Source organism: Tachypleus tridentatus, chromosome 13 (assembly GCF_004210375.1).
Source record: "Tachypleus tridentatus isolate NWPU-2018 chromosome 13, ASM421037v1, whole genome shotgun sequence".
Classification (NCBI taxonomy): Eukaryota; Metazoa; Arthropoda; class Merostomata; order Xiphosura; family Limulidae; genus Tachypleus; species Tachypleus tridentatus.
Window position 1 is genome coordinate 101,558,857 of NC_134837.1, and position 25,198 is coordinate 101,584,054.

Genomic DNA, 25,198 nt, shown 5'->3' on the forward strand with positions numbered 1-25,198 from the left:
ACAGCAATAATATTTTTGTATCTTTACTGACATTTATTTATCAGTTAAAAATATCCATACTTTAAGAACTTTATTGTTTATATACAAGTCATTTTATTTGCTGATAATTCAATCTTAACGCACCATTACCATTTATCACTGGTTGATATAAACAGTATAAACTGATCTCAAATAATCATTATCTGAAACTAGTTGTGTAGGCATAGAATCCTTAACAGAAATGTTTCAGATTATACCATTTCCCTAATGACTTCCAGTCATGTTAAAACTCGCTTTAATTAAATGTGGTGATGGTCCTAGAATAGTTATTCAGTAATTGAGCTGTTATTCATTAGCAATCTTAAATAGCAGACATTTATTTCCAAATTGCAGATACATTAACAAACAATGTAATAGATGTTTTCTGATTAAAAATAGATACAGTGTATACAGTAACTTTATTAGTTACCATAGAAGAATTAACTAAAAAACTTACAACAATGCTGAAGTCAGTCTGTTCACGAAGAAGCCTTTCTTCAGAGAGTGAGTATCGAGCATCATGGGTTATAAAATCAACTGGCCCCTTTTCAACTTGATGTTTAACAGCATTAAACAGGAGGAAGAATGCACTACCTGCATAGTCCTAGATAAAAAAAAAATCTGATAATGCATACATTTTTACTACAGTATGGCAAAGCATTTGTTTTTTAGTTTTATCAATGCAAACAAAAATCATCATGTAATCTGTGAAAGATTAATAAAATCAAACTCTCTCTCATCAGTACCAACTGTAACAAAACTGGAATCTGTAAAGCATTTAAACACAAGAACTAATTTTAATGGATAAGCAATAAACTTAACTTCACACTGTGTGTAATTTAGCAAGAAATAAAATACACAAGTTTTCTTTAAACACAGACACCTGAAACTGTTCTGAATAAATGCCAAGCAATTCTCTGTTTTCAATCTCTCTTTTAGTTAACTGTGATAGTGTAAAAATAAATGTACTCTAGTTATCACAGTTTTCTAGTCGTATTTAAACACCTAATAGAACATATCTAAAAATATTATCTTACTTTGATGTAATTGTACATGCAAACAGCCATCCAGTTCGTTAATAACTTTTCTACAACTGACTCAGTTCTATATAACAGATAGAGATAGAAAAAGTAAAAATGTGTTAGTTAGTTTGATAAGCATATTAAATAGCATATTAAACTTCTAACATATAAGCATAAATTACTTACTTCATATTGATTTAGAACTGATTTGTTTATCTTTCCATCGTTCAGTTATTCTTTACTTTAGAAAAAGTGACATTTTTAGAGTCATAAAATGTTTTTAAAGATATTGTATGCAGGAAAGCTGCTAATTAATGGGAAACAGATTTTTTTAGTGGAAATATTGTTCAACTACATTTAATTAACCAGAGAAAGCTAATTTAGACATTGTTAACAACATTTTTTAAATAATTCTAATAAAATTTAATGGACATATAAACAGTAGGAAGCTTAAGTCAACTAAACTCTTAATTATATCTTACAAGAACTCTTCTAAAGTGATAGAGAAGTTTTAGTAAAGAAAGGATTTATGAATATAAAATTTTACTTCACATAAAAATGTTTACAGATATACACATCTCATTTAGCAATTCAAAGTTTCAAAACTGAGACTACACCAACAGTAAACAACTATAGCAAAATTTGATTACAACACAGGGCTTTTTCCTATTTGAAAGTAATGAGTCAGTGTTTTTAAATATAATAATATGGATATTCTTAGATATATAATTCAAGTGAACATTATATTGCATCAGTAGTAAAACTTCTGTATAATGCTTACACAGAAGCATTAAAAATGAATTATGTTCAGATTAAATACAAACACTATCAAACATTGTGACATTGCAGTGTATTATGAAAATATGAGAATGTAGTATCACAGCTATGAACATCTTACCTTCTGAGCATCAGTTGTGGATGTCTTGTTTCAACATATTTACTTATTAACTTCAGCAGAAGCTCTTGAAGAATTCTAAATCACATATCAAACAACCTATTAACATATGGAATTCTTTCAAGGTTACAAAAAATGAAAAATATTAGAAATAGTTAATAATAAATAAATTATCAACTGACATCTGGATTTTAAAAAGTACAAACTTATCTTTGCTATATGCTAACAAGTTTTATTTATCACATACTAAAAGCTTCAGTATTTATGTGTTTATAAGTTGGTTTGTGAGAAAATAAATGAACTGCAAAATGTTAGACACACATATATATTTTTTGAACACTGAAAGTACAATAACTGTTACTAAAATAATTCATTTATTAGTACTTACTCAGTGGCATAGTCTAATTTCTCAAGTAAAATAATCATCACAAGTGATGCTACATTCACCCTGTTAGAAACAAAAAAACATAAAACATTTCAAAAGACTTATAATTCTAGGTTCAGTATTTAGCAAATTTACTTTTTTATTTTTATTTGGAACCAAGTTTTACCATTTATACCTTATTTAATAAATAAAACTACACCTATTCATATTTTTAAGAAATTGAAATTTCATACAAGTTGGAAACAGTTATAAAATACTGGATAGAAAAATCTTTTACAATCACTTTTATCGCAACTAAAATTTATTTTGATATTTAACTTCATAATTCTTTGAAGAGTGATTGGCCATGATAATTTCCTATACAACTTTTAATATCACTGAATGACAATTAGCATCTAAAGTGCAAAAAATTAAAACATAAACTGTCTCATTCATTACAACTCTAAATATTACATAATTTATATCAGATCTTAGTTATTTAATAAATACATATATACTTAGAATTTAATTAGAACACTACATTTCCCATTTCAGAAAATAACTTTTAAGAAACAACAATATCAAAAGGAATCCTAAGAAACTGTAAACTTGTAAACACAAATGCTCAGTTCCACACATACTTGTCTCTGATTGTGAACATTCTCTGGCTTTCCAGTGTCTCAATAAAGATTAATAAGAACTGTTTACAGTAAAGAAGCTGTTCAAACTGGGCCATTGCCAAATGATAGGTTGTCCTAGGTCCATTCAGTTGCTGGAGTATACAAAAATAACATGCTAGTAAATATGGTAACACAGCAATGATTACTTATGTGAAGTTTATTTATTACAGTTAAGTGATAACAGTTCTGCTTAACATTACTGGAAGTAAAATAATAATTATAAGAATGATGTTTGTCTGTAAGCAATTTCTTCAACTAAAATTAATTATTCCATAGCACTTTGATACTTAAGTTGAGAAACGTTTAATTGGAATTTCCCAAACATAATTTTATGTAGATTATTAAAAAACACACACACTCATACACCTTCATAAGATATATACCACACCAATTCTATTTTCAAGAAGGGTAAATCAAACTTGTGTCTATAAAATATATTATAATATTTTTTTAATTCAAATTTTATGTTTTCACAGCAATTAATAAAATTTTTCTGGAAACAGCCAATGATTTCAATTAACCAGAATTTAATATTATCATTCAGCTTAGTTTGTTGTACCAAGTACTATCTGCATTTTTCCAGAATTATGACATTAAATCAATCTAGTGTTTATGTTAATTAAATTTTTGCAATAGAAAGCTAATTACATAGCTAAAACTAAATTGTATTATTAATTCATAAGAATTCAACATTAATTTGGCACACTGATATAATCAAAACTGAAATATATTTTGCACAATGATAATTCTCATTACTTCAACATAAATATGCAAAAAATTATAGAATTATCATTAAAGAAACTTGAGTTAGAAATATTATTTGAATCATATCTTTTTTTCATATTGATAAAATAATGTAGTTAATGTTATGCATTTGATAGCACTTCCATCAAGTGTGGAAACAACAGGATACACAGAGTAGAGAGAAGATATTTTTAATTTAAAACAATTTCATAAGTGTTACAGTTTTGTTGCTATGTAATAGTTAAGTGAAATTCAAGTTGGATCATACTGTCATTTTACTTATTAATTTGGCACAAATCCAGAAAAAAATACAGAAATACATAAGTGGTAATTATTTATGAAACTCAGTATAATCTGAAATGAAGTTCAATAAGGTGTAAGATAATTCCTTTTTATAGATTTGAAGGATCAAAATGGGCAGCCTGCAATTCAACATATACGACTGAGTTGTACAATATATTTATGGAGATGATTATACCTTAATAAACATACAATCATTAAAAGTCAACTTTTTTCTTTACATAGTAAATTCACCAATGTTTCCTTATAACATTTCATTACAGATCTTTTCTTTCAAAAGATTTGTGTTATTGAAACCGTCAAATAGATTTTCCTACTTTAAATTCTTTGAACACAGGACTTTCTGTCATCCCCGGGAAGAACACCCTTATTACAAAAGTTCGATGATCTAAGATTGGAACACCAGTCGTCTGAATATCCTTATTTAGATCAGTCATGTCAGTTTGAAGCTCAGCAAATGCTACAAAACAAACAAAAGTGACAGTTGTGAGGTAAAGATCACATTGCATAAACCTGTCATAACATTGAAGGATGTAATTTGACCATGATGATCAACTAATTTACACTTCTGTAAAACATGGTTTCATTATATGCAATTAGTATCTACCATTTTATTAATATAATATATTACGTTAATGCTTTTGCACATTCAAGCTTTACTTACCTTGTTTACATTCAGATCGTACACTATTCTCTAATGTGTCCATCTGAAGCTGAATTCGCTTGTATTCTCTCTCTGCTTGAAAGCTCTTATATCGTAAAACAACCAGGATTATGAGAGTGACCAGCATCAACAGAGCCCCACCTGCTGCAATACCTCCAATAGCTTCTGGTGGAAATTCATAAATCTTAGTGACTTCATAGCGGAGGTAACCAACTTCATAGCGAAGGTTTTTCCCAACCCTGACCTGTAAACAAATTAAAGGTTATAATATCTTTATTTTCAGAAAATTATCAAAACTAAAACATTTGTTGAAGTATTACAGACAGGAGAACAACTTAAATTTAAAGTGGTTTATACACGGTAAGTATAAAGGTACTGTATGGTTTGTGTAGTTTATTATACAGGTGGTACTAAAATAAATATCATAAAGTCAAAGAATAAAAGTATTATTGTTTGTTTCAGAGAAACAGTTAGAAACTATTCTATGTTCTAAATGAAGGAATCATATCTCTTTTGCATCACCTGTATTTTCAGTTTTACTAATTTCCCAAGAAATGTTCAATATTTTTCATCACATTATTTATCTGAAATCTTAAAAATAAAAGCTAAAAATATATTTCATTTTTATAGCATGGCTAATGAAAATATTAAGACATATTAAATTATTCAAATATTCTTTGAATAACTGAAATACAACTGTGTTAAAGTGCCTAATTTTCATTCCTTAAATCAAAAATAACAACTTTGTCACTTTATTTTTATCTTTGCTACTAACTTAGTGTTTTAGGCATAAAAAAGAACTGTAAAGAAATTACGACTATTGTTGTATAAAATGCAACCTACCATTGTTGGTACCACTTGGGACATAGAAATGTATTACTAAGGATTTTAATAAGAAAAAAATGCTTATTGAAATAATTTTCTTCTTTTAAGGATCATTCAATAAAAAGCATGATTTTTTTCTTTAAACAGAATATGTGAAGAGATCCAGTAACTGATGTAACAATGGTTAAATAAGCAATTCTGGTATCACCATGAAAGGCAAAGTTATATAACAGTTTCTTAGATTAATAAATCTTCTATTACATTTCAGTACTGTTTGAAACCAAATTCTTCTTACTGATTTATACAAAGACAACTCTAAAAGTATATGTGATTTCTGAAATCAAACCTTTAACTTTCAATGAAGTACAAGAAAATATAGAATTAATGTGAATGATTAGAACTTACTACAACCAGTGGTAAGTTATTTTCAGTTGTTCTACCTAGCTCATCCATGCCAGGTGGTTGGACCTCTGGTGGTAAGCATACTAACTGTGACATACTCAAAGATGTTAAGTTACAGGGACGTGTGCCAATGGTGACATTTATTTCAGATTCTGTGCTTGCAAGCTGCAGTTTTTCTCCCTGTAAAAATTGTATGAAAAATAAACATGAACACTGGTTTTACTTGATAAATAACCAATAATTTATTTTAATATTAATGTAATATCAAAGAAAATTATAAAAATATTGTTTCTCTTGCTTTTACAGACAGCTTTTCTCTCTTTTTCAACTAGAGAAATAACCAAGTTGAAAGAAGGTAATTTTATGAAATTAATTTAACTATCTACCTAATTTTGTTTTTTAAATAGTCACATCCTGACACATGCCAAAGGTACAAACTATAACACTAAGGAGTATTAAAAGGATAGTTATTCGAATCCTCCTGTTTATATAGACAAGGATATAACTGTAAGTTTCTACTATGTACAATCCACAAGAACAAACTCAAAATAAACATCAAAAAGTCAAAATTGCATTGAATAGAGGAATATAATTTTGACTCAATTTTGAATTAAATGTGAAGTTTAGTATTCATTATAAAACCAATAATATTCTAATTACCTCTATTACAAGGCTTTCTCCCTTGTATAACTTGATCCCTTCATTTCCAAACTTATAATATTGTGGATCAGTCACATACTGCAGATGAATCTCAAGTGATGGATAATAATGTTTTAGCTCCCGAACTGACTGAACATCATCCATTACAAACCCAATTCTCAGTATAATATGCTTAACAGTGTCCTGCTGATGAATCCAAGCTTTACTTCTTTTGTAAACTTCTGAATGCACAGCAGGTGATGGGCATGTCATCATGGTGTTGTTAATAACTGTGCAGATCTAAATAAGGAAATCAAAATATCAAAAGCCTTTTTCAGGAAAATTAAACCTCAGATGAAATTTAGACAACATTAAATGTCACATAATTTGAACATTTTCTAAAAATTGTGATTATTTCACCACTTTCAGTTGCTGAACACAAAATGTCTCAAAAAACAACATACTAATACTGTCAAAAATGATATATTTATTTATACAGATAATAGAAGTAAAATGTACTATTAAAAATAACATACAGTTTCATTCACTATTCTGGTCTGACTGAAAACCACCATTCGTGGCTGCTGAATAGAAGTTAGGTTGGTTCCAAATACCTTAACAATACGGCCACCACTGTAACAATAGAAAAAAGTAAATTTTCTCCCACAGCAAGAGCATTATAATAATAAAATAAAATTTCACCAGCTAAGTAAATGAATAATCACTAACAACTAAACTTGTAATCAATGAAACATTTCTCATTTATGTGAAAAGTTGAGCTATTCACAGTGATACACTGCATGTAGGTAAGTGAAAAAAGAAGTAAACTAATTTAGTCACAAACATCTAGTTCTGATAAATAAAAAAACATGGAAGGTACAATGAAATTATTACCTGTACAAAATGACAGATGGCAACTGAACAAGCCACAATAAAGCTGTTTTCAATCAATGCCATTTATAATGAAAAAAGTACAACAAACTATTCAAATTGTTTGTTAGTCCTTAATATCTTATGAAAAACAGTGCAACAGTAGCAGTATATACTAAATAAGATCATCCATTAACTGCAAAGAAAAACATTCATGATGAAGTATTTAAAGAAATCTTTGAAGGTATCAAAATAATGCTACTTTGGTACTTCTTAGCCAACTAAATGCTATACACTTGATTAGGATTTGTTTACATAAAAAACAAACATTTCATGATACAGACAAACTATATTAATGGAGTGCATTTTCTCCTTCCTTTCACATTTACTATACATCCTGTGATCTAGCTGTATGCTAATGCTATTGAGTAAAAACATTAATACACTCATTATAAGTTTCTATTCTATGCCTTTACTACTTATTAAGGTAAAGACTAAATATTTAGCTAAAATATTAAAATATTTATCTACTTAGGATGAGAGATCAATGACTGAATTTCCCATCAGGTTTATAGACACACCTGAAGTAACTTAATAATGGCTCAATTCGCAGGATAGTAGGGTCTTGTGTGTACAAAAATGCATCTTTGAGAGTTAAGTTGGTGTTATCAATCCTTAACAATAAGTGTTTAATACGGTAAGATGGCACAGGAGCACGGGTAGTACGACAGCTCAGTTGGCTACTACTGGCAAGTGGTCTGAAATGCAAAGCATGACAGATGTCTTCTACAATAAATATTTAGGAAAGTACTCATATGAATATCTCTTTAGCAGAGGAAACTAACAATTTTAATTATAATCATATGAAACTCATTTTACAGTGTACAACCTGGTGCATTTTAGTTAATAATATTTAACTCTAAAATTAGGTTGGTGATCATTATGATTTTTAAAGTAAATCAGTTAATAGAGGTAAAAACGTACAGTAACTACTTTTACAGACAAATTTGCACTTTTTCTGCTAAAACGATATTTTCCTTAACTTTTCTGTTAAACTTAAAATATATAAAATGTAATTTCTTATAAAATTGTGAATTATCCCTTTTCTATCCATTTATAATTCTCATCTGCAAAAATATTTTGAAAAGAAAACTTTGACAAAGTCTAAACATTATGACAATAATAAAAACCTTCCAATTAATCATAGTTATTGAAATTACCTTATAACTTATTTAAGCTAAACTAAAAAGAAGAATAATTAAATGTTTATTTTACTGAATTTAATTGTTTTAACCTGAAAACACAGGTTGAAAAATAAATTTACTATTAAATAATGTTCATTATTTCTTGTCAGATATTAAACATACAATGCAACATGTTTTATAGTTGATCAAGAGTCAAGAGATAAACTTATTTATTTATTGGTAAGAACAAAATAATTAAATTCAAACTTCAATATTAGTAGAAGAATGTAACTGGAGCTTATATATAAACTGAACAAACCATTTATATTATTCTCAGATTTATTTGCTATCTTTACTTTTCTAACTAGCACAAGGCCTAATGCACAAACCTAAATGCAAATTAGTAATACAAACTTTTAAATGGCACCTTTATAAAGGTGGGTGCAAATAAGTTTTATAGAAGATTCACTGTAGTTGGTATAGAAAATGATTTAAAGCATAAACCTTTTCATTTACCAAGAAGTTATTATTGAAAGCTACATACTGAACAAACTTGGAATATAAAAAACCTCATGGTTATATCAGACATGGGGGTAAAAAGAGGAATTTATATTGTGCAAATTTTAAAGGGTTCAAAATAAATTTTAAATGCACAGTTTTATATACAAACGTCTAATAAGTTGAAAAGATCACAACTGTATGATTTCAATTTTCACAATCTTTTGAATTTTGATAAAAAAAAAACAAAGAAAAACCTAAAAGAAATCTTCTCATTGATACAATTACCCTTGAGCATAGAATAAGCAATAAATACTCCAGAAAAAAAAAGTGTTACACCATTAAGTGCTTACATTACTTAAAATATTTTAAAAAGTGTCAAATAGGTTTCCCATTTCTTTGCTAAAAATTCTGGCAGAAAATCTGATATGAGTTGAGCTAAATTGTAATTGAGAGAAATGTTTATTGTTGAATGCTAATATAATGTCACTTTTGAAAGCAAGGTGGAAATTACTGTACTTGAATAAGAGTAATGATTTATGTTAATTCTGAGTTTTGATATATGAAGTTAGCTTGATTTTATCAAATTTTATTGCTTAACATATTTGAAACTTTTAACTTATTATAAAACAGCAAACATCAATTTTTAGTGGTATCAATCAGACAGATGAGAAATTGCTCTTATTTCTACTAAGTATTTTTATAAAATGAAAGCTTACCATATGTTTACTCTTTAGAAAAGTTTTATTTTTACAATAATCAATAAAACCATTATATTTTTTCTTTTAGGATTTAGGTTTCAGGAGAATTTAAAACTACTTACCTTTCTACTCTGCAAGGAAGATCGTCAAGAGAAATTTCCACTTCACTTCCAATGTTGAGATTGTTACCAGTGAGGTAGACCCTTGTTCCACCAGACTGAGGACCAAGCTTTGGATAGATATTTTCCAGTGTAACCTCCTTTAATTAGACAATTATTAGAAATATATTTACTTACAATTTTTTTAACCTTTAGGTATAATAACAGCCATGTTTGACACACCAATAGAAGTTTGTTTCAGCAGTTGTTACTTTGTTGTTGTCATCTCAGAGGGAATTAAAGTTGCCTGATAGCTCACTTTTATGAAATGTAATTTACATTAAAAAATACAAGCCTTCAAAATATCTATAACTTCAAAATTCATAACTATTTTATGTTTAGGTAAATTACTCAATTGGAGAATTTCAGAAAACCTCTAGTTTAAAATATAATCCAGTAAAAAAAAAGTTGAAAACATACTTAATTACACATATTATGGATTTTAAATTATATTCTTTCTTCAGTGTTATTTTCATTTATTGTTTCAATGTTTAACACGTGTATTTTTATGTTATTATAATATATATATAAAGTATGACAAAAATAATAAATGCAATGTGATGCCATCTGTTAAATAGCACCAAAAACAACAGTCCTCCATAAAAAAATTCACATTTTTGGTATTCCACTTTTAGCAATTAGAAAAACTAACCACAGTATGAGATTCAGACATTTCTTCATCACGGAACACAATTTTCAATAAAAGTACTCTTCTCACAACAAAAAACACGATTTTCACCAGGATTGTATGTGAGGGTTTGATTATACCTTTATTGACATAATTCATAAATATAGTTCTAAAACAAATGAAGTTCTTAAAAATCTTATTTTTTCCGAAAATGGTACCATTTTTTAATCTACAAAAACTTTACAGTTTACATCAGCACAATTTGAACATTTTTCATGTAGTAATTCCCAGAAAAATCTTAAGAAAAATTTCACTTTTCTAACTTTTTTCAATGAGATGCACACTATGATAAGTAATTACTAGTACAAACAGCTGCCCATAAGGTGGCGTTTCTACTTGCTAATTTTTGCATTGATAGTGTAGTATATGGGCTCTGGACTAACCTAATATCCTTGTGAAATATTGGGATAATGGTTGAAAATACTGTTAAAGCGACGGTACCCAACAGATGAAATAATGCTTTCTGATCATTGTAAGCAAAAATTTGAAGAGCAATGTAATTAATTAGATATTTTCCTTACTGAACTGATTTTTAATTATGATCTATGTAGGTGACATAGATGTGTAATATTAATAATTTTTCAAAAGAGGTATTAAGATATAATTGTTATCTTATGCCCATTTTAGATAACATTATCAAAATTTTGAAAAAGATAGTGTATGAAAAACTCTTTGGTACAAGCTTATTTAATTGTCATTTACTAATCACTGAAAAATTATATAATTTGCAAGTGATAAATAAAATAAATGTCAAGGTATCATCCCAAACCATTAAGTTTTCTTGTACAGTGTCACCATATTCTGATTATTATTATGCCACAAGACTATGTGTTTAATGTTATTGTGTCACACCATACAATTTTAAGTGCCACAATGCCATACAACCCTACTCTCTATGTCAATGTGCATTATCATCTTATTAAGAATACTACTGTACCACACCATCCCATTCTGGGTACCACACAATCCTATTCTAGGTGTTAATATATTCTACACCACTATAAATTGAGTATCACTGTGAATTACCACTGCATTATGGATGTCACTGTACTATAAAATTATTCTGCTTTACCATTATACTTTCAGTGACATAATGTCATGGGATTATATTCTCACTGAAACTGTGAGAATTATAAGTGTGGCAGAATATATTTAATATCAATACATGGTAGGTACCATAATATTGTGGGAGTTGCCCATGAACACTATTTCGAGTAACATTGCCCTACAATAATGTCCTCATGGATGGTGTCACACAGTTATATCCTCACTGACTATGCAATATATAATCACCAAGTAATTCTATGCTATACCACATTTTGAACAACTCTATTGAGTCACACCATCATATTCTCAGTGGCACTAATCAATGTCATAATACTCTGAGTGCTATGTCACTGTATTCTGAGTATCATTGTGCAGATATTATATGCACGTCATAAACATATTCTGAGTGCCATTTTGTCATACAATTCAGTACTGAGTGCCATTCTGCCACCCAATCCAGTTCCAAGTACCATTCTGCTACCCAACTCCAGTTCCAGTACCATTCTGCTGCACTGATATCTTTAATGTCACTGTGCATTATTATTATATTCTGAGTACCACTGTGCAATATATATCACCATATTTAATGTCACTGTGCATTATTATTATATTCTGAGTACCACTGTGCAATATATATCACCATATTCTAGGTGACACTGTGCTCATGATCATATTCTGAGCTACTATATATTATGTCAATATATAGTCAATACACATTAGTATTCTATTTTGAGTGACAACATACTATACTATATTCCAAATGTGACTGCCATACTAACACATTTATAAGGTCACTGCACTATACATATAGTTTCTCATTTATTATAAAAACAACTTAAATATATCAGTCATGCAATCTGAACAATACACTATTGCTATGCAAAATATATTTCTTTTACTTGGAATAAGTATGTCTACTTTTAATCTTCAAAATAAATCTCATTTGAAAACTAAGCCAAAATGAAAGTCATATGATTTTTGGATTAAAACTTAATTGATTTCTTTTAATTATCTTCTCTAAACCTAGCATATATTCAAAGGATTAGTACATGAGCTAATGAAGAATAACTTTAATGACTCATTCATTTATGACATGATGCTATCACAGTTAATTACTGTCATTAAACCGTTTGCTTATTAGCTTCATTAATCTCATGAATTAACTATCAGAAGGCACTTATTACACCATCCAACAAAGTTAATATATTCAAATGGCTTTTAAGTATAAAACATGATTTGAGGCATGCACATACACACACTCAGAGCCTAGGAATTGGGAGAAAATTTCAAATTTGTGGGTAATACATTTTAGTAGCAATAGATGTGTAATGTTAAATACAACTACATCTCTAATAACAGCACTGAACTTTGCACATTGAACAAGTCCATATAATTCTGAATAGCAAATAATCTTGTAAATAATGAAGATGTTATTTGTTATGTACATGTTCTGAGATCAATTTCAGTTTAAAACCCATATTGATTAATTGGAATAAAATACTATATTTTCAAATATTTGTTACAGCACCATGTAAAAGTATTAGAACAAAGTCAAAAATTAGATTTCAGGCTACCAAAGAACGATGGAAGGTAAATCATAGGTTAAGCATCAAAATTTTATTAATCTTCATATTTAGCACAACAGGAAGTGTTTGAGTTCATTTAACAGTTAATATTTTATGTGTCGTCCTTTTGCTTTAATGACTACAGACAGTCTTTAAGGCAAGATTATTACAACATATTTAGTCAAAGTGTTCTGTGGTATTTTACTCCAAATGTCTTTAATACAGTCTCATGAAGTTTTTTTGGAAGTAACTTTTGATTTGTCAAATTTTTGATATATCAACTCCTACATCTACTAAATTGGGTTGAGATTGTGGCTCTGTAGAGGCTATTCTATCATTTGAATGATTCCAACTGCTTTTTTTTTTTTAGCTAATGAATTTGTACATCAGTTTGATGACTGTTTGGAGTCATTATCTTCTTGGTAGAAGAATCCTTTCTCAATAATATGCCAACCACTGGGTATACCAGTACACCATGATAGATCAGTTTCTAATGGTACTTGCACTTGGTCCATTATTCCATCAATTTTGCAAATATCTCTGTCATCTTAGCACAAAAACACCCCCAAATCATCACACTGCCTTCCCCATACTTTATGGTAGGAATTATACACTTAGGTAAGTACCTTTCACTTTTTTTTCTGCTGGGTATACAATGAATGGATTCAATCAGATATTTCAAACTTGAACTTATCCGTCTGTAACACCTTTTTCCAGTCATCAATAATCCAGTTTTTGTACATTTTTTTTAATCAAATTTCGGTCTGCAGATAAAAGTAAACTTTTTTTTAACTGCTGCATAACCAAATATTCCATCTTGTTGAGTCTTCTTGATACTGTAGATCTGGAGAGTTTTCTGTTATTTAGTACATGATCATTATCTCATGCTTGAGATAAGTGACAGTCTTCCTTCTGTTCCAAAGGTTCGCATGAAAAAGATACTCAACATCAGCATCATTGAGTTTAGGTGTTCTGTCTCTTCCTTTCCTATTTTCAAATTTACCTTTCTTGGTCTCATGATTCAGGTGTATTTGACAGTATTTGGGGAGCATTTCAAGTTTGCAGCAATTTGTCAGAGAATCCAACCAACATCATATAAAGCTTTTATGCACATTCTCTGCTCAATATTAAAAAAAAAACAACACTTGCTACAAAAACAACCACAAAAACTTTAGCCGACAAACAAAATTCATGTCAAAAAGCAAAAAATTTAAAACTTTATACAGTGCTTTTGAACTGTTTGATGCAATTATTTCTACCAGTTAACCATTATTCAAAAATACTTTCTGCTTTATCACAGTGATGTTACAATAAAAAAAAAGTCAAATAAATCTTTGAATACATTTATTAATTGGATCTTGATATGGGTTGTAACATTATGATGTATTTTACTAAGGCATTCTACATGTGCCTTTGTAACAAAAAAGATACTTTATATGGTGTAATGTATTCAGTAACAGGTTTATAACAGATAAATATGTCTTATAAATAGAAAGGATGACTTTCAAATTTTCATTTACATTAAAGCATCTTAAATTTGTTACAAGAGCTCTTGGATTGATCTTACTGGATAACATTTTGATTTATGTTAATGAATATAAATAATATTTTATAGCTAAGATTTTATTTTTCACCAATTATAGATAACACTTCAAGATATTTAGGTTCCAAATGCCCGTGGTTAAAAATAAAAATTGAAGCAGATAATTTATTCTCTATCACATTAAAAATAAGATGAAAATTAAAAAACGTTATCAGTAATTTACATCTTAAACAGAAGTATTCACTTGACTTTAAAAAAACAATACATTCTGATATGTTTATCTTATATAGAATATATGAAGTTGTAAGATTTATTTACCTTATAATAAAACATTTCTTGTGCTTTAGTTACTCCAGCTTCATTTCCTACCATGACAACAGCTTCCATTGGAGCCAGACTTGACCCTGTCCGACATACCACTCTAGAAATACAAAGTTTCAAGTCTCTTTTTTCTTTCTTTCAAAATACTGGTTTTTTTAGTTTGTTTTTTTTGCATTACATTGTCTAACACTTAACGTTGCTTGAGCATAGATCCACACAATGCATTTTATCACAGCATTTAGAAACACTGGTGAGCAAGAACAAATTCATTACTGTATGAATTTTGAAGTTAACTATCATTTTTAAATTTAGATTGTATCACATGATGGTTCCAGACTCATATTAAAGAACATACAAATGAGATTCAGTTTTCATTAAGGGTATATTATAACAAATTCATTACTGTATGAATTTTGAAGTTAACTATCATTTTTAAATTTAGATTGTATCACATGATGGTTCCAGACTCATATTAAAGAACATACAAATGAGATTCAGTTTTCATTAAGGGTATATTATAACAAATTCATTACTGTATGAATTTTGAAGTTAACTATCATTTTTAAATTTAGATTGTATCACATGATGGTTCCAGACTCATATTAAAGAACATACAAATGAGATTCAGTTTTCATTAAGGGTATATTATTACACTAATCTTTTACTAAATGCTTATGTTTCAGGATTTAATAAATACCATAAGTATGAAAGTACATTACATCCAAGTTATGATTGAAGGTATTAATAAAATTGTCATAACTGGCATAATGACACAGTACACATGACTGTAGGTGTCATATCAATATGGGGTATGTTACACATATTAAGCTAAACAAATTGGCAAAATAAACCTTTGAGTACTTTCATTAATTGAATCTTGATGTGGGATGTAACATTATGAGTTGAATAATGACAAAAATGCATTATTAATATAGATGAGGTTGGTTTGAAAAGAACATTACTAGAAAACATTCAGTGTTTTCTATGACACTGAGTAACTGAAAAGTAAATGGATTTTTATTCTATGTAACCATTTATTTAAATGATCAGTACTGTTATACAACTATTCTAATATTCAAAACAATTTATATGGTACAATTGGAAATTGTTTTTTTTAAATGTTGGAAAGTGAGGATACATAATTAAAATTTTTTCAAATCAAAGTCGTTTTATTAAAATTATTATTAAGAAACCTGCACATTTCAATCATAATGACAATGATTATTACAAAAAAACCCATAAAAATATTTTAAAACTAAAACTTCTATGATTAAGTTTGAAAACTGCAAATAATAATGATGGTGATGAATATGGTATGATTAGTAAAAAAGAATCAAGTCAATGGTCTTATAAACTATGTGGTTAATTATTAGCTCTGTTATTTGTCCACACTTCAATCTAAGCAGGTTATCTTTCTGAACTTCAACATTTCTTAGTGAAATATTATTTTCCAACATTCAAAGGAAACAAAAAATGATCACCTCACAGAAATACTGTATTCCTCAGGAATACAGTGTATTCCACCAATCATGATTTTATGTTTAATTTCTTCCTCACTAGATCCAAGATTGGAACCTTCAATGGTAACCAGAGTTCCCCCTTCAATGGGTCCACTCAAAGGATGAATCTTGAAAAAACAATTATATATTCAACACAAACAGCAGCCTATCATTTTTCTTTAAAAAACATTACAGCACAGTTGGATAATATTTGAAATAACAATTTTGTCTTTATAAAAGGATATGCGACAACTAAGTAAAGGCTATGAGACAGTAACAAAGATTTATGTTATTTTACAAAGGTTTAATGCTTCTTCAAGACTGGGATAAAGGAAAATAGATTTTAAAAATTTATCAACATGGAAGTATGTTTCATAAGAGATTTTTTTCTGAGACTTAAGATTGCATTTGTCTTAATTTGTAAAAAATGCAAATGGAAATATCAACTTGTGACAAATCTGTCTACAAAAAATGTGATTTGATTTCACTTAGAAAGTACATTAGAGGTGATAGTATCAATGGTTAACTTTATTGTATGATGTGTAACATGCACAAATTCTGGTTGTTAGTAAGATGTAATATTACAAAAGAACTTGTACATTTTTGTTTGTGTGTAGGTAAATGTATTTATACTGACACAGACTGAGAAAGTTATTTTAAGAAGTAGATGTAAGCTTATATGAATGAATACTTGAACATTTAAATTTATTCCATTATTTTTCTCTTATGAAAAGTATTACACACCCAGTCAATACGAGGCTGAGGGCAGGAACTAAGAATGGGTTCTGTACATGACTCACTATAACCACAACTACTTCCACACCAGGCACAATGGTACTTTTCGCTTCTGGTCAGACACAATGAACAGTCTGCTCGTCCACTATGACTACCCAAAAGGTGGCACTTATACAAGGTTACTAGAAAAAGTAAAAAATCCATTATCTAAATTTATATATGTAAGTTTATGCATCAAACTAATAATATTTTTATAATGTTGTTTCTCTCTATATCTACACATACACACACACACACATCTATTTTACTTCCTGCACATTATGTACTTCCAAACAATGAATAATTTAAGATTGTATCCATTAGATAACACCACAAGCCCTTTCAAAGTAGCATCTATTACTATTGACAATGTGAGGTATATGTGATGAATTTTAAATACTGTACTTTTGTGGTGTTTAGACACGTTACAAGTTCAAGTGTTAGATATTGAACTATAATTGCTTATATATGTATATAAACAATATTAAATATTTATTCTGTGTGGGCTGTGAAACAAAAAAGTTTTTCTGGTGTACCATTTCACAATGGAGCTTAAAACTCCACAACAACAGTTTTCTACTTTGCATATCACATCTTCCTTTACATTTCAATAAAGTCCAGAACCTCTATTTTAAACTGTTTTTATTGCTTAATCAAATGAGCAGAAAAACACTAAATGGAAAACAAGATGAAGGCCTTACTGTTAGTCCTGTCAATAAAAGTATCTTCATTCCACACAACTGTCAAGACAGCTTGCACTTCTCCAACATCTGTTTGGTAAGTGTACTAGAAGATAAAACTAAGTCTTAAACTATTTTTGTCAGTTATCAATAAAATACTCAAAACAGGTCACAAAATTTAACTTGTAGCTCTACGTTTTCCTTGTTGGAGACAATGTATTAACTTTTAAATTTGTTAAAACCTCTCTTAAGACATTTTACAGTTCAACATGTGCTATTACACTTGAATATTTTATATCATTTGATATCTGCATACATTCTAGTTACTTAAGTAATGTTAGTGCTTTGATTAATTGAGACATACATAATTTCTAATGGTATGATCACATGTGCCTTTGTTTTTTTTTACTCTCTCAAAATAAAAATACTCATTTATACCCAATTGCATATACACTCAGTGGCCACTTTATCAGGTACACTTATCAAGTATTAGATAGGACCCTCTTTTGCCTCCAGAACAGCCTGAATTATTTGCAGCGTGGATTAAACAAAATGCTGCAAACATTCCTTAGGAGTTTGGTCCATACTGACTCTTTAGCATTACGGAGTTGCTGCAGATTTGTCAACCACACATTCATGCTGTGAACCTCCCTTTAAAACTCATCCCAAAGGTGCTCTATTGGACTGAGATTGACTATGGATGCCATTGGAGTACACTGAAGTCACTGTCATGTTTGTGGAACTTGGCTGAGACGATGTGTACTTTGTGACATGGTACATTATCCTGTTGGAAAATGGGTAGATTGTGGCCATGGTCAGCAACAATGCTCGGGTATGCTGTGGCATTCAAATGATGCTTAATTGGTATTAAGGGGCCAAATGCATGCCAAGAAAACATTCCCCACATCATTACACCATCACCATCAACCTGTGCCATTGACACAAGGCAAGATGGATTCATGCTGTTTACACCAAATTCTAATCCTACCATCTGCATGTAACAGAGGTAATTGAGATTTGTAAGACCAGATGACATTTTTTCAGTTTTTCAATTGTCCAGTTTTGGTGATCCTGTGCCCACTGTAACCTCAATCTTCCTGTTCTTATCGGAAAGTAGAACCTGGTGTGGTCTTCTGCTGTTGTAGTCCATCTGCTTCAAGATTCAACATGTTGTGCAATAACAGATGCCCTTCTGCACATCACTGTTGTAAAGAGTGGTTATCTCAGTATTTATGTCCTTCCTGTCAGCCAATAACAATGTCTTGTCATTCTTCTATGACCTTTCTCATTAACAATGTGTTTTCACCCATAGAACTGCCTTTTACTTGATGTTTTTTGTTTTTCACACGATTCTTTGTAAACTTTAAATACTGTAGTGCATGAAAATTCCAGGAGATCAGTAGTTCCTGAGATGCTGGAACCACCATGTCTGGCACCAATAATCATTCCATTGTCAAAACCGCTTGGATCATGCATATTCCCCATTCTAATGTTTGGTCAAATAACAACTGAACCTCTTAACTATGTCTTCATGCTTTATATATTGAGTTGCAGCCAAATGATTTGCTCTTTGGCTATTTGCATCAAAGAGCAGATGTACCTAATAAATTGGCCACTGAGTGTAGTTTGATAACATTTATTAATGTATTTTTAACTTTGCTATTTCATCCACATTCAACAAAGACATCTTGTCTAAATTATAATTTTTTAATTTCATAAGTTATTTGCATTTATTTTCACCATCTATTTTTTATTTCAGCTAGTTAAAAGGTTTTCAGTTAAAAGTTAATTTTTGCTCGCTTTAAGTTTTAAAAGTGTAAAGCCTTTTATGGAGTAGTAAATGAAGTTAGTAAAATATTGATTTTTAATATGAAAATTTTTAGACAATATTACCTAATTTTATTAAATCTTCAGAGATTATTACATAAAATTAATTATTTCATAAAAGTATATTTTATTTTGAATATTTGGATTTCTTTTAAAACAACTGCAAAAAATTGTTAAAATGTAATCAATAAACAGATCTGTACAGGTGAAGTATAACTTCTACAATGTTATTTACTGTAGCTTAAATAATTCATACAAAACATCTCTTATTTATCAATCAAAACACTTATGTCTTAGTTCAACTACTATAAGAACCAGTTTATTTAATTACTCCATTATTTAAAACATGACTCCATGAATTTACATAACTTCATATTAGACTACATTAACTTACAATGTTTTCAGAACAGACGACTTTACTATCTCTTATTCTAGCAAAAACTCTTTCTTTAGCCCCTTCAATTTCTATAATGCACTGAAAACCATCCTGTGTAAGAAATAAAGGCCAGTTTACATAAACTGTAGCAATTTTGTTTAAGTCTTTCTTAACTAAAACACATTATTTTATAAATAAAAGTTACTTAATAAGTTGTTAAAAATACCCTGATAACTAAAAGATCAGATAAGTGCCATATTATTTTTAAGTGTGCAGGACAAAGTGAACAAGATTAAACATTTATGACAAACACTTTATATTTGAAATTAACACTATGAGAAATACTTGAGATGAAATACAGTAGAAATATTATAAGAAGTTTTCAACATTAACTAAAATATTTGAGAAAAAGTAAAAAGAAAGTTAATGAGATTAAACTAAGATTTTTCATTACATTTTATTAATGTAAGAAAATAATCTTTTGTGACTTCCAAATAAATTTACATTTCCTTAATTTTTATACTTTCCACTGTAAATAAAAGTGTGTCAGGGTTTTGAATATGGGTTTAAATATTTTTACAGCAGGTGCCCGTACCTGTTGGTGATAAATAGCCAACAGACAATCCACTTTTTTTAAAATAATATATTCAAAACAAGTCAAATGTATGTACAAAACTCATTTACACTACAGGACATCATAATTCCATTTAAAACTCTAAATAATTTTCTTTTCTTTTCAAAAGGAAAATTCACTTATTTTAAAATCCAACTAAGAAGATGATTTATTTTTTTTATTTTGTTTCTTAATATATAATCCGAGATAAATTCATTTATATTACACCATTGGTTAGCATAATTGCATCCAGAACTTTAAGTAATTATCTCTCTCTCTTCTTTTTTTTTTATGTCAAAAGTCCACACAGGCAGATTAAAGTGCTTTAGAACTCAAATGACAAGAAATATTTTTCATTCCTGTGTTGTTTCAATACAGTTGTGAAATAACACTCAAGATATCACCCATTAAGACTAATTACTCACACACCAGCTACCTTCACATTTTCTTTCACTGACTAATGTTTTGGCTGAGCTTTACTTGCTTGGTCACCTATATAGAACTTTATACAAACTAGGAGATTCTACAATGTAACAATACTCACATAGCAAGAAAAACTTAGTGGTTTGAAAAAAGATGGTATCAACAATTGAACTACACACAGAACATACAGCTCTTACTAAGTAACATAATAAAACCCGTTACAACTGCTGCTTTTAAAATAATTAACTTTAACACTTTTGCTATAAAAACTAAATAATTATTAAACATTATATCACTATATGAACTAAATTGTAGCCCTTATACTAAGCTGTCTTCTATATCCAACAATAAGTAATTGTTTACCAATCTCTGATAAGAAGATGCACATAAAGAAGGCTTGTTAAAGAAATAAATGGACCAAAACTAATAAAAAGGTATAATGTGTCTAATGATTACTACAATAAATACAGGATTACAGATAAACAATAAGAAATTTATTCCTCTTTACTTTTTTTTTAAATTACAATCCTGTCTTTATCGCATTGTTTGTTTTTAGGATTTATGTTTTGGTCTAGTTTCAGTACACTTTGTTTAAGAAACTTAGTTTATACTTTACTTTAAAAAACCACGAAGGTTTTAAGGGAAGAGATGAACTATTATTTTAGATTTAAAAAATAAAAATAGCAATAAATGTTCAAACCATTAGTCTACCTATAAATAATTATTGTTAGATTTGGAGTGAAAACAATTTATGTTTTATACATAAAAATGTCATGATTGTTTTCAGAATCCTGAGAAATAATCAAACCACTGTGAAATTTGGCTTACAGAACATAAAATATAATTGAATAGTCACGAAATCTTGTAGCTAAACATCATTTTACAGGTGAGAGATAGTACTAAAAATAAACAAACTAAGAAGCAGACTGTTGTGCTCTTGTGATTAGACATACTTACAAGTGGAATTAGTAGATTTTTTACTTCTACAACAATTTCTTTTCTCACTCCATTAGGAAGGAAAATCTTCTCATTTAAATTAAAGCTAGGGCAATGTTGCCGACCTTTAATAAGAGAATTGGCAGGGTTCTAAAGAAAGGAAAAAAAAACCCATCAACTACATCACCATAAACACATTCATAGAAAATGAAATACTAGCCCATTTACAGATACATTTGACAACACTTCACATATTGTTTATATTTACTGTCTTTGTAAGAGCTCAGAGTTGACTTGTCTTAAACTAAGGCATTTATACTAAAATGTATTCCATTTCTAACAGGGCAAACTTTAAAATGAAATAATGAAAATTCAGGGATTGATAAAATGTTACTTACAGCAGAAAACACACAAACATGTGCTTGAACTAATGTTTAACAATTGTTTTTATTGAGTGTTCTGACACTTTCTCCAAACGCTGCTGCTTTTACCAAAAATAATTTTGGGCCTAGCCTGATGCTATATAACAAAATATTTTAATAAAAAAATATAAGTTGCTTTGCTACAGAGATTAAGTATGGCATACTAAAATGATCCGAGTCTCATTACATCATTACAGTGTGTTTCACCACCTACAGTCATTCTCTGTCTGAAAATCATGCATTTTGACAAATCATCCTGAAGCCATGTTTCCACAGAAAAAGTATCTTTTAACGTCATCAAGTCCAAATCACACCATTCACCCCTGCTTGCTTTCCACAACCAATCTAGTATAGAAGGATGACAGTTTGTTATTACCCATTCCAATAGTCTTATTGCCCAGGAATCCATACAAGTTACATCCATCAATTTACGTCCATACCTTTGTAAGAAATAATATGAATACCTCTTTCATTCTCCAGCTGCAAGCTAAGAAACAGTTTAATAGATATGTTGTAGAAGTACCTTAGATACGACTTATTTTGCTTTTCCAGACCAACCTCCTTCTGTGATAATTTTGGGTAATGCCACTTGGGAACATGTAGAAATATTTTGCCACCAACTATTGTGTTTGTAAATTCCCTCCATTTACAAGATGCTGTACTTTGCTTACCATACTTATTGCGGGTCGCTCTCTGGATGATCCTGGTACCCCACACTGATTTATATTCCTTTTGTTTTCCAATGTTATTCAATACAAGGAATTCCTTGTCATAGAAATTGTAAATCTACGATCTGAATACATGTAAACGAGTGTATTACTACTTTGTGTCGGAGAAGTTTTGTTTGTTTGTTTGTTTTGAATTTCGCACAAAGCTACTCGAGGGCTATCTGTGCTAGCCGTCCCTAATTTAGCAGTGTAAGACTAGAGGGAAGGCAGCTAGTCATCACCACCCACCGCCAACTCTTGGGCTACTCTTTCACCAACGAATAGTGGGATTGATTGTAACATTATAACGCCACCACGGCTGAAAGGGCGAGCATGTTTGGCGCGACGGGGATGCGAACCCCCGACCCTCAGATTACGAGTCGCACGCCTTAACACGCTTGGCCATGCCGGGCCGTGTCGGAGAAGAATATTACAAACCCTTTGCAAACGAGATCAACTTTTATGGTAGTAATGCACTACCTACGAAAGGCCAAACAGTGTTAAAATGCACTTCTGGTAAACATGAGTTTCAATTTTATATCAGCTGTGGTTGGTAGTGACTTGCTGATTTATATACAAAAACCGTTTCACTGCAACATACTCAACCCACTGAATTCTTATACTTTTTTTTTTTTTTCTGCAAGAAATACTACTGGATTATTTTGCGGGAAAAAAACTGATCCAAATAGATTACTGTAGCAATGTATCACCATGTTGTGCTTAAGCAGAAAGTGGATAAAATTAGTTGCTTTATCACGTACGTATTACAGAATTATATGATTAATGACGAGCCGCACTCTTGGTGGGCCAGCAAATATAGAAAGACGATTGTTTTACGTTTTGAATTTCGCACAAAACTACACGAGGGCTATCTGCACTAGCCGTCTCTAATTTAGCAGTGTGAGACTAGAGGGAAGGCAGCTAGTCATCATTACCCACCGCCAACTCTTGGACTACTCTTTTACCAACGAATAGTGGGATTGACCGTCACATTATAACGCCCCCACGGCTGGGAGGGCGAGCATGTTTGGTGCGACGGAGATTTGAATCCGCGACCCTCAGATTACGAAGCGCACGCCTTAACGCGCTAGGCCATGCCAGGCCTATAAAAATAGTTTATTTTCAATTGTGTTTTTTTATATGTTTCTTTGGTAACCGGTATCATACATGTAGCAACATTTTTCATGGTTAGAAAAGGTAGGGTGGCGGTTATATTTCCTCTTTATGAATTTATTACCAGATATCTGTAATGTGAAAGAGCTTTAATTTATTTGAGTAATATAAAGATTGTGTTTGGAATTATCATAAAGTTGTGTATTTCTTTGTTGCTAAGCGCAAAGATACACAAAGGGCTATCTGTGCCCTGCCAACCATAGTATCGAAACGCGATTTCTAGTGTTGTAAGCCCGCAGACGCATCACTATGCCACTAGAGGTCACTATTATGAAATGTCATTAATAAGCTCAGGATATAGCCTGTTCGACCTGGCATGGCCAAGCGCGTAAGGCGTGCGACTCGTAATCCGAGGATCGCGGGTTCGCGCCTGCGTCGCGTCAAACATGCTCGCCCTCCCAGCCATGGGGGCGTTATATGTGACGGTCAATCCCACTATTCGTTGGTAAAAGAGTAGTCCAAGAGTTGGCGATGGGTAATGATGACTAGCTGCCTTCCCTCTAGTCTTACACTGCTAAATTAGGGACGGCTCGGTGCAGTGGGCTAACAACCTACTCACTTAAATACCTATTGAAGAATCCACAAGCGATTGCGGCCCTATGTTCCTTGATGGAATCTAATGGTGATAACTAACTAACTA

General features: G+C 30.2%; 1 protein-coding gene across 1 annotated transcript in view; it reads right to left on the reverse strand.

Moving 5' to 3' along the window:
* The window catches only part of LOC143237765 (plexin-B-like), a 49,625-nt gene that overhangs the window by 6,103 nt on the left and 18,324 nt on the right, over window positions 1-25,198 (reverse strand). Inside the window, exons 9-26 of the mRNA XM_076477329.1 lie at window positions 22,278-22,406; window positions 20,303-20,395; window positions 18,103-18,187; window positions 17,372-17,544; window positions 16,610-16,755; window positions 15,126-15,228; window positions 9,929-10,065; window positions 8,005-8,181; window positions 7,090-7,186; window positions 6,575-6,853; window positions 5,918-6,094; window positions 4,688-4,931; window positions 4,341-4,483; window positions 2,941-3,071; window positions 2,324-2,383; window positions 1,939-2,013; window positions 1,056-1,122; window positions 476-622 (exon numbers count right to left, since the gene is read on the reverse strand). Of these exons, the coding sequence (XP_076333444.1) occupies window positions 476-622; window positions 1,056-1,122; window positions 1,939-2,013; window positions 2,324-2,383; window positions 2,941-3,071; window positions 4,341-4,483; window positions 4,688-4,931; window positions 5,918-6,094; window positions 6,575-6,853; window positions 7,090-7,186; window positions 8,005-8,181; window positions 9,929-10,065; window positions 15,126-15,228; window positions 16,610-16,755; window positions 17,372-17,544; window positions 18,103-18,187; window positions 20,303-20,395; window positions 22,278-22,406 (2,463 nt within the window). The remainder of the gene's footprint in view (window positions 1-475; window positions 623-1,055; window positions 1,123-1,938; window positions 2,014-2,323; window positions 2,384-2,940; window positions 3,072-4,340; window positions 4,484-4,687; window positions 4,932-5,917; window positions 6,095-6,574; window positions 6,854-7,089; window positions 7,187-8,004; window positions 8,182-9,928; window positions 10,066-15,125; window positions 15,229-16,609; window positions 16,756-17,371; window positions 17,545-18,102; window positions 18,188-20,302; window positions 20,396-22,277; window positions 22,407-25,198) is intronic.